The sequence below is a fragment of the Corvus brachyrhynchos genome, unplaced genomic scaffold (assembly GCF_000691975.1).
Source record: "Corvus brachyrhynchos isolate BGI_N302 unplaced genomic scaffold, ASM69197v1 scaffold142, whole genome shotgun sequence".
Lineage (NCBI taxonomy): Eukaryota > Metazoa > Chordata > Aves > Passeriformes > Corvidae > Corvus > Corvus brachyrhynchos.
The window spans coordinates 2374878-2386136 of record NW_008237226.1 but is presented as its reverse complement, the minus strand read 5'-3'; the positions used below and the strand labels follow the sequence as shown (position 1 = coordinate 2386136).

Below are 11259 nucleotides of genomic sequence, written 5' to 3'. Positions count from 1 at the left end.
GTTCAGCATGATGAGTGGGCAGACCTTAGGCAGCTTTTTAATGAAGTGCTGTGATAGATGCACACAAAAAAATTCCAGGGTGATTTACATCCTCTGTGATATTGCAGAAGACAATAAGATTGCTTTCAGGGAGAGTGAGGACTTTTGCCTTTAGCATTGCTCATTTTATTCAACATTATTATTTCTAATCCTCTATCAGAAATACCTGCAACTTCTAATGATTTCACATCTCCTGACCCCCATGAACCCACAAGTGTGATCACACAGAGGACACAAATTCCCTGGCAACTTGGATGCACGCAATACATGAGAGCTTAAATGCGAGCACTAGCAGAAATACAGGAGAAAAAATACGTCTGTAGAATCTAGTTACACGTGCTTAGCATGTCAGGTCAGCAGGTATGATCTGTCACTTCAGAGGTTCAGAAATGTTCATTCCTGAACTTCACAAACCATTTTCTTTAAATTCTAAAGTGTTTCTATGAATTAATTGCATTTTCCTTCCATATTGCCAACTGAAATATGGATTTTGCTAAAATTGGAGGAAAATTAGGATGCAGGAAATAAGGTTAATAGGCACATATGGATAGGGCAGTGTGCCCTATCCAGAAACAGATGCTTTAAAAAAAAAATAGACCAACTAGGAAATAAGGTTAATAGGCACATATGGATAGGGTATACCTACCACGCACACTGATGCAAAAACAGTGATAAAAATTAGTATTTATTATCTTTTTCCAGGAATCCAACATCTCATTAGGGATTATTTTATATCATGTTCTGCATGCAAGGCAAAATGTATTTCACCCTGAGAAACATTATGAAACATAGATTTTAACTCCAGAAACAGATGCTTTAAAAAAAAAATAGACAAACACTTTTCTGCCCTTGAAACAGCACAACCAGCTTCAAACAGCATGGTCATATGCCTTCTGCATCCAGAAGAGGGACCTGGTTATTTGAGGAAGTGGTCTTTCCCCCACCCGTGGTTTTTAAGTAATTCCACATTTAAATATACCAAATTTAGTGTGGACATTGGTATTAAGCATGTATCTAAAACTACAGATGGAGGTCTTTCAGTCAGAGTAGCTTAAAAGAAATTGTGATGAAGATGAATATTTTCCATTTTACTTTAATGGAAAGGAGCAAGTTAAAGTTGAAAACATCAAGTGATGAATTGTCTTCTACTTGAGTGAATTTAGAAACCTCCCACAATCAATGAGGAAAGAAGAGAGACCACTGTAACATGCAAGACATTTGTCAAGTTTACCTGCTTGTGAGCGTGGTCATAAGAATTGATGTGGTTGTCAAATTCCTGGTGTTTGTGGTACTGCTTGTCACACAGTTCACAGTAGAAGTTCGCCTTCACATCCTCCAGGGCCTTGGCTGCAGCTTTCTCCTTCTCAGCATAGTCCTGCAGAGGCAGAAGCAAAGGGAGACACTTCACCTGAGCTCGTGAACTCCTGCTTCAGCAGCTCTTTTCATCATCCACTGGACAAGCACTGGACAGCTAAAACAGCAGACTCCATCCCAAACATGCTAATGAGGTTTTGGTCTTAAACTGGATTTAATAAGAGAATAGTTTCTTGAGGAATTGTTCTTACTACTCATTGTAGGTTCTGCAGCAAGAAAAGTAGAGAGGAATGGGGTGCAGAGGAAGAGCATCAGGATACTGCCTAGCTCCTGGGCAGGGAAGCCGAGCAGTGAAGAATAAGTAAATTCCCAGTGTTAACTCTCACACCAGCCCTAGATTGCCCCAACATCTGTCCGCTCTTTCAGGTACTATTGCTCACAAGAAATAAACTGGTTTAATCTGATACTATGGCAGATTTTTTTTTGTTTTCTGCTTTCTACCTTCTATGAAATATTCAGTGGGGCCAGGCAGCAGATTGCTATGGCTGGCTGAGATTTCCCTGGAGCAGAGAGCTCTGCAGGAGCCTTTGCCATTCCTCCCTGTCCTTCCCAACATCTGCATGAGGAGACACATCAACCCACCTACCCAAACTGAAAGTAGCTCTTGCCCGCCTGACACAGGCCACAACCACTGAGGAGAGCACTAGCTCATATCTAGGCTCATGCAAACGCAGCTGAGAACAGGGAAAACACAATTAGTTCCTGCTTAGTCACCCTCCATATCTCCCCCGTGACACAAGTGATTGCTATGGAGAATCAAATACTTTCATTTCAATATACAATATTAGGTAAAAAAAGAAAACTTCAAACATAGGACCCAAAAATTTTTGAGCTCAAATTAATGCACTTAAATAAAGGGCCTCATATGCAAAATTGGCAGCAGCCTTTGTCAATCTTATTTCTTTTAAAAGTCCTTCATTATACTGTTATTATTATGGCACTTCCTTAAACATTTTGCATTGAAGTGCAAACTTCTGATGTGGAAAACAAGAACAAAAAAGTTGGTAGAAGCTATTCATTTTATATTCATATTGACAAGCTGATATTTCTTGAGTGTATGTAATATATTGCCAGGGATTGCAGTAATTCATCATTTGCTGTATCGTTTTACTCTCCTAAAGAAATGAGTACTTTCTGCTGCCAGGCTTCCCATGCTGTGCAGTCAGTGTTGTCTGCTGTCCACATGCTTTCACCACTCTTTGCGTGACAGACTCAGAGTACACCAAAGCTAGGACACACTGCACATCTGGGACAGCCTGCTCCTAGCACATCACACTGCCCAGCACTGCTCCAGGGACCAGAGCAGGGTGGAGGCGAGTGTTTGGGTATGGCAAATCAACATGAACATATATTTTGAGCCCCTCAAAGGGGGAGGACTTTCTTAATGAGTGACACAGTTCAAGTCTGAGACTTGGCCAAGCAACCGGATGCTTGGCACGTGTCAGTGTGACACGCTGAACTTTGCACAGCTCTGTGCTGTGAGCCCGTCTGCTTTGCCTTGGTCTTTGCACCCTCAGATTGGTGTGAGTAGGTCTTTTTTGCGCCATAGTTTTAGAGGCTGCCTTTGCTAGTGAGATTAACTTCATCTAAATTTGGCTGTCTAGAAGTTAGGTGTATGGGTAAGACAGCTTCCTTTGTAAGAAACAGAAAAATGCTAGACACTGCCAAATGGTTATTAATCCCATCTATTTCAAAACCCCATTTTAGGATGAGATTAAATTCTCCAGAGTTTCTACCTCTCTCTGACCACTGCAAGGCTCTAAATTACTAACCTGGCCTACATCCTTAATTCTTAGATTGCTGAACTCAAAGATAATAAATTCTATATTGTATTTCTTTAGATTCAGTTCTAAATCTCCCCATGAAACTTGCATGAACTGACCTACTTGAAGACAGTAAGTCAAAGGGGAACGCTGTGCCTGGAATTTTGATTTTACATCTTATAGATGATACAAATGACATGCCAGTCCCTCCCAGAGGGGAAACATCCAAATAAATGTCTTTCCTGCAAGCATATAGCTCAGGTGGGTCAATGAACTGTAGTACACTCAGAAAACAACTAGCCTGAGCTAAGATTTCTCCAGTTGAGAGACCGCTCAGTTATGGTAGTTAATACTTGATTGTATCAGGAGAAATATTCTCACAATCAAATAGTTAAATAGCTTTCATTAGTTATTTAAATTTACTGAGCCCATTAAAAAGTGATACTTTTCAGCTTATGCTTCAGACCCATTGTTTTGCTAGCATTAATTATTCACCAGGCCTTTGATATAATTAAAATGCATAAATTAGAATGTGGATGCAATAGTGTTAATTATGCAGAGATGTCTTCCCTGAAAGTCAAGTGTTGGAGGCAACATATTTTTATTCTAAACTGGTAAAAATGTAAGTTTCACACTCACTGGAAGCCAGCCAAAGCATAATTGTTTTGGGGGAGGGGTTGTACTTCTTTTTTTTTTTTCCCCTTGGTCTGAACTGTCAATTAAATGTTTACAACCTGCTCCATCTTTGCTTCTGCTGAAGGAGAAGTCTAATTGTTTGGGGTGAACACACCACCTTACTGTCTGTAAAGCACGACTGAAACTGCTGCTCATGAGCATTCCAAACTGCCAACTTCATCTTTCTCAGCAGAAATTAATACAGTTCCTTTCACATAAAGATGTTTTAAAATAGCAACAAGGCAGCTCCCAGGTGCATCCTAAGATAATCACAACTACCTCCATTGCCTTATTGCTTAATTATGCTTGTCTATCTTGGCAAAAGATGTAACTTCCTGCTTGCTTATCGATCAGATGCAGGGAAATTGAATGCCACATCACATACTTTAGAAAGATCATGCATTTTTCTTTCTCTACAAAGACATAAGAACTTCCTTCACTACTGCAAATTGTGCATAGTCAAATGAATTTTCACATCCAGACTTCTAATATCATCTCACCAGGATTATATAGATGGTCAATTCTGGCATGATAAATGCGATCGCATGAAAGAAAATCTATAGAATTACACCTGTAGAAAACATACGTGATCATGAAGGCCTGATTACACCAGTGTGGACACATGCAAGCAGGAAAGATGCACCAACACATTTTGAACTGAGATCATCCATGGTAACGAATATAAGTGTCACAGTCTCATAAACTTTATTCTGGATCACACCCTCCTCAGTACACATAGCCTGAGTAGACACGTGTATAAGACAATAAAAGTTAGCGGTTCTGTCTTTGAGTCATGGACAGCAGTGGTGTAAGCTGATGTCAGGGGTGGTGCCATCCTTGTAGGTAAGAACTCCTGGAAACGGTGGGTTAACCAACTTCTGTGGTGCTGGATGCAGACAGTGTGGTGTACAAGGATAAACAAGTGCAGAATATGTATCTGAATGCATTTTTTTTCTAGAAGCCTGCAAAATGGTTCTGTATTATAGATTGTATATATATAGATTGTCATCAATTTGACCCACAGAGGCACATAACTGTAATAATTGTTTATATATTGGATTAATTTTTTAAAAAAACTTCTATTGTATGTTAGGCTAGAAGTGCTTTCACTTAGCAGCTACTTTTGCAGTATGCTTCTTATTGTGAAAATGCAATTAATGGTAGCTGACATTTCATTTTCTAATATAGGGAAAATCAATGAAAAATCCCATGTAACTGAGTCTTCTTGAATGTTGCCACTGACATATAGTCAATTAGAAATCATTTATTAAATCCAGAGTCTGTAATAGATATTTAATAGACTGCATGGCCATTAAAGGATGCTGATCTAGACAAAACAATACCACATTTCTTGTCTCAGTAACCGATAGTAAATATATCTGCTATGTTCAAATGGACTAAGGTGAAAAGTAGGTCACTTGATACAATAAAACTTTCAGACACAATTTTCTACAAACCCATAGATTTCTATAAAGATAGTAGAGCCAATGCAGGGTGCTTGTAATAGAACACGAGAAAAATACAGCACCATTAGCCCACTTTTGATTACCTGTTTCTAAACTGGAATGCAAACTTAGTGACAGAACAGCTAACTTATGTTAATGAAGAGCTCAGTAAGTGACAGACTGCTCCCTCTTTGGGGACATAAGTTTGGTAACTTAAATATAATTTTGTGAAGATTAGATATGAATGCAGGTATTAAATACTTATGCAAATACTGTGGGGCTTCTTGGGGGTTCTCAGACTACAAGTTAAAGGAGAAGTAGGACAAATATAAGCACATAAATTAGCTACAGATTACAGTCTACATCTAAGAATTTTGAGCATATTTTCATTAGTGATTTAGATAACAAAATGAATTGTGATTATGTATGAAATCTATGAATGATACTAATTAACAGCACAGGGTACACAAATGCTTTAGGGACCAGGATGAAGATTCAAAATTAATGTAATAGTCTTCAGATATGGTCTTAAATCAGCAAGATAAAATTCAGTAAGATGTGTGTTAAGTGCTGCACTTTGGACAGGGAAATCACATTCGTCAATACGGGATTGTGAATAGCTGAGTAAATGCAAGTGCAAGGAGAAAGGTCCAAGAGTTAGAGTGGAAAAGAAATTAAATGAAACTCAACAATGAAAGTCAAGGCAAATCGCATTCTGACATGTTAATAGTAATGTTATAAGTAAGATGCTGAGGGTAATTTTTCCACTCGATTCAGTATTGGTGAAATGTCAGCTGTAAAATACTATTTGGTACATCTACACTGGCAAATAACTTGGCTTCTAGAATCTGGCCCTCTGTCATTCCCACTCCATGTGTGATAGTTCATTCTCAGGCTTTTTCATTTCATACTTTCCTTTGAGATAAAAATTACTACAGTTCCAGAATAACATTCAGTGCAGGGACCACACTCTACAGGCAGCAAAGATGAGACACTACCAATCTCTCCATTCCCTGCAGAGTCTTATGAAAACCCAAATGACTTTTTCCAAAGAAAGCAACACTTGCATGCCATAAAAGCACATGCAGCACCATGCCACAAAAGAACTACCCCAACAGCGGTTTAATGTAGCCTTTACACTTCTTCATGCAGACTGAAATCAAAACAAACACAATAATTACACCTGACAGTACCAGACAGACTTGAGGAGACTTAGGGCAAGTATGGACATATGGACAGTTTGCCCTGGGGTGTAATGCTTTTTGGGGAAGACCAAAGTGTAGATGTAGCCTTTGAGACAGTTTGCTTCCCACAATTTGGGAAAGGCATAGATGTACTTGAGAGATCTTTGAGCAGAAGAGAGGGATAAGAGGTTTAAAAGTAAGTTACATGGCCAAATTAGGCAAACTAGACCTCAGTCTGTAATTCATATTTTCATTGGATCATTAATGTGAACACTTGTAAATAACATTTTTGAGGAAAATATATAGAATTGCCTGGATTGGTGCAGAACATCTCTGGGTCATCAGGACCTGTGCGTAGATGTGTAGAAACAGCAATTTTAGAACCTTCATTTTGAGTGCTCGTTTACCACATCTTCCTCGTTCACCGGTTTTAGGGATAGCTGCACATAATTTTTATGTCCTTATATATTTTCTTCTGCAGCTAGAGTGAGATAGATTTTAAAAGACCCTTAAAACTCAGCAGGCAGGTGATAGAATGCAGGAAATAATCAAAGTACTTGTGTGCAGTGCGAAACTTGAGTACCACAAAAATGTCCTGATATTAGGATATGTAACTGAACATCAGATTGGTTGAAATTAATGAACTTTTCCCTGAAAACTCTCTTTATTTTTCTTCCCTGGAGAAGACTGTAATCTTACCTAAAGACTTTCCTAGGGAAGTTTAACTGTGGAGATAGAATAAAAAGCAAGTGATTTGTTCAGCTGCAATAGCTGGCAGTACAGAACATTTTCATTTATCTCACATATGTTCTGCCATTCTCCAGCTTGAAAACTCTATGCATAGTTTCTGCCACTGTGAGGACTACAGTGAGGAATTACAGAGTTATCTATTGCAAAGGATTTTTCCTTCAAAGGCAGTAAATGCTGTCATTCTCAGCTGACTCAGAAGGAAACACCTAACTTCTGCAAATAAATACATCTTCATATTTCTCACACTCAGCTGATTACTGCAACATTTTCAATTATATGCACATCCATTTGCTACTAGAATGCTGAGAAGTGCAATGATTTAGCAGGTCCTACATGCCTCTCAGAGTACAAACCTGCTGGAACTAATAGGACATGTAAACCAATTCCTAATTTACAATCAAAATCATCACTGCTGATTGTAACAAACCTTATGGAACAAAATAATTCAAGGAACACAAGTAGATCTATGCAGTTCTTCAGAAAATCTTTTATTTTCTAAGATACATTGTGGCTTCTGGTAACTTTATAAAATAATTGAATTTTGAGATTTTCTATACACATTTTCAACATTATAAATGGAGAATATAACCACTAAAACTCTTTGTTGTGGATGTTGCAGACTGAAGCAAGGGGGCATTTTTCAAACAACCCAGTGTGATTCAACACTTTTCTCCTCATTTTCAGAAACTGGTGGAACTGAGGCAGCTGCTTATATTGGATTTTCTATAAATGGGATCAAGAGTTGACCTGCAAAGGTAATTAGGTGCCTAACAGTAAGATACATACAAAATTGTATGTATTCAGTTTAATTTTTAGAGAAATATATAATTAATCAAATTTGAGAGTTTAGATCATTTTGTATTGCAAAGGGATATATTTAAAAGAAGTATTTGCTGGTTTTCACTGGGATAGAGTTAATTTTCTTCATAGTAGTTTAGTTTTAAACAGGGGTTAAACTACGACAAAGTAATTATCAAACTATAATTTATTGACCTGAGAAAAAACTGCCTGGAATTGCATGCAGTGCAGAAATAAGAGCTCTGGGATAAACAGCCAGCTTAAAGAGGGTATTAAAAATAGAATGGAAATAACATAAATGGAAAGAAAGTTCAATTTGAGAAAATCAAGGGATAAAATGGAGATCAGCGATGAGCAGTGTCCTCACAGGTCCATATTAGGACCAGTGCTGTTCCATATCATCATCAATGGCATAGTGGGATCAAGTGCACCTACAGAAAGTTTGCAGACGACAAGAAGCTGAGTGGTGTGGTTGAAATGCCTGGGCGATGGGATGCCATCCAAAGAGAACTGGAAAAGCTCCACACGTGGATGCATGTGAACCTCATAAGGTTCAACAATGCCAGATGTGAGGTCCTGAACCTGAGTCAGGGCAACTCCCAGTTGTAAAAGAAGGTGATAAAGGATCTGCTTTCATGTATTAACCAATTAGTGAGATGCAGATTAAAAAAAAAATAAATTGAATACAGCAAACACACAATTTCCAAATAGACCAGGAAATATACTCAGTCATAAAGGCCAGAAGATGTATGTAAAGTCTTCGGTATATTTAGGCTGGAATCCATAAGGTTGCTTACCATCAATGGGAAAGACTTACGGACAATTTTCACATTGATGTTGCAGGTGTCATTTTAAGATGAAGCATGATATATTTATGAGAGGGAATATATGAAGCAATTTGGTTGACTAAATTTAATATGAAGATTTAGTAAAATCAAAAATTACACTAAATCTGCTTAATGATTACTGTGTTGCTGCTTTATTTTTATCTCTGAGCCTCATTGTTAATCTATGCCCTATATTAATACTAACATTAGCATTTGATTTATTGCTTTGACAGAATTTCCAAGCATAAAGTCATTAAAGAACAATTTAAAAATATAAGCACTGCCACTAAAGAAAAAAAATAAAAATGTTTGCAATTCGGTATCTAGAGCAACAGCCCTAAGAAGATGAAGAAATATGACTCAAGGACAGCCTGAGAACACAAAGGGCATCAGAACTGTCAAAATTACTGGTGGTAGAGGATGCAACAATTTCTGGGGTAACTGGAAATGGATGATTCTTACAGCTGGGGTTATAGTCTAGGTGTTTAAAAGCAAATTCTAAGAGCTTCATGTGTAAGATTAAAAAGATAAAAAATTATAGAGGATGTCAATATATTTCCAGCTACTCTGCAGATATGGTGATTGGTGCAACTGCTCTAAATATATGCCCTACTAAAGGGTTCACTGAATTTACATGTCAATATGACTGTGGAAAAATGCAGGTGGAATGGAAATGGTTGTTTTCAGTTGGACAGAAGAACTGTTCCTGTTAAGGAGAAGAAGAAAAAAAAACATCATTCCCTTTTTCCTTATAGTCCTGCTTTTCTGCACAAATGCGAGTCCTTCAGCGAATCTGATTGTGACATTTTTGTCTGCCTTCTCTTCAAAGTCAATTCCTCCAATTTGTTCACTGATTCATACTACTTTCTCTCTCCTCCTCTCAGGTGATCACTTCTTTTACTCCTTTGCTGATGATTGAGGTATTATCAATTAATCTGAAGAGTCAGTCCTCCATTTATATCTTACCATTCTTGCTTTTCCACTTGCAATTTTTAGAGTACAATGCATGTTCTAGCACTGCATTTAATGGATTGTGTGATGTATTTCTTTGTCTGTCACTTCTTTTCAGATTAAATGTACTTGACATTTTTTAAGATCTTTGTACATTTTGGCCTAAAGGCTTTTTCTATAGAACACAATGGAATTTAACTTATATGTAGTGTCTTTCATATTTGAGTTAGCTAAAAGCACTTTGCAATAATGATATTGATCATGCAGTAGTTGTGTAGGAAATACAGCATTTGATATGAGCATAATAATAGTTATCTCACAACTCATATATGGCTGCTAGAACCATTTTCTTTAAGTGCCTTTTCCACAAAATACAGGCTAATCCTATCAGATAGCATTTTATAGTCTTTAATACTAATAGCATTAAACATTTAAGTCTCTCTCTTTTAATATTGTTAGACTCTTTCTTTGCAGATACCTCAGTATTAAAACCAGCTCATGTAGACTTATTCAATATCACAAATGATGCAATATGTCTAATATCAGTGGGTTTCTTTGCTTATAGCAACAGAGAATAATTTTTATGATAATATATTAATAAACAATTAGTAAATCCGGATTGGTCAATTTATTTCTTCTATTATGTATATTTGCAATCTACTTCAGAAAACGTCTTGCAGGGTAAACATTAATCATACATTTGAATTATATTTATACCATTCACCTTCTCTTAAAACTCATCCATAAAATACTGCATCATTGTTGCATTGTGTAGCATTTGATGACACGTTTTTAACCAGAAATCAGGGTATTTCTGTGCATTACCTTTTCATGCATTCTTTTTTTTTTTTTAACAGAAGCCCAGAACACGGATTTATGAAAGCTTTGGTTTTTCTCAGCACTTGAGGTTATCCAAGGGAAAAAGAAAGAATTCCAAATTGCTCTATGAAGTCCAAATGGAAAAAGAAGTTTATTTACACATGCACATATCCCTCTTCCTCTGCAGCTCCCTAAATGCATTCACGTGAGTTATAAAATTCTATATACTTTTCTTTGTTAACTCTGCAATTTTATACAAGCTACAGTTCCATGACCTGACCTAAAGCAAAAAAGAATCTTTTCGTTTAGATGAAAGCATATTTGCATTCTGATTGGAAAAAATGCATGGGAGGAAGAGAGAGAGGGAGATAGAAAAGACATGAGTGTGACAGGAAGGAAGGAATTCGGAAGGAAAGAAGGAATTTGGAAGGAAGGAATTCGGAAGGAAGGAAGGAAGGAAGGAAGGAAGGAAGGAAGGAAGGAAGGAAGGAAGGAAGACTTTTTCTACCTCCATTTTAGCCAAGTGCTTATGGCTTGAAACTCACCCTGCAGCACACACGGCAATAAAATTAGTTAATTTTTAAATACAACTGGACACTTAACTTGTAGTTTAATGCCACCATTATGGCAATTT

General features: G+C 37.3%; 1 protein-coding gene across 1 annotated transcript in view; it reads right to left on the bottom strand.

Annotated features, from left to right (window-relative positions):
- Positions 1-11259, bottom strand: part of ZNF804B (zinc finger protein 804B) — a 71423-nt gene that overhangs the window by 33381 nt on the left and 26783 nt on the right. The window contains exon 2 of the mRNA XM_017729251.1: positions 1271-1414. Within this exon, the coding sequence (XP_017584740.1) occupies positions 1271-1414 (144 nt within the window). The remainder of the gene's footprint in view (positions 1-1270; positions 1415-11259) is intronic.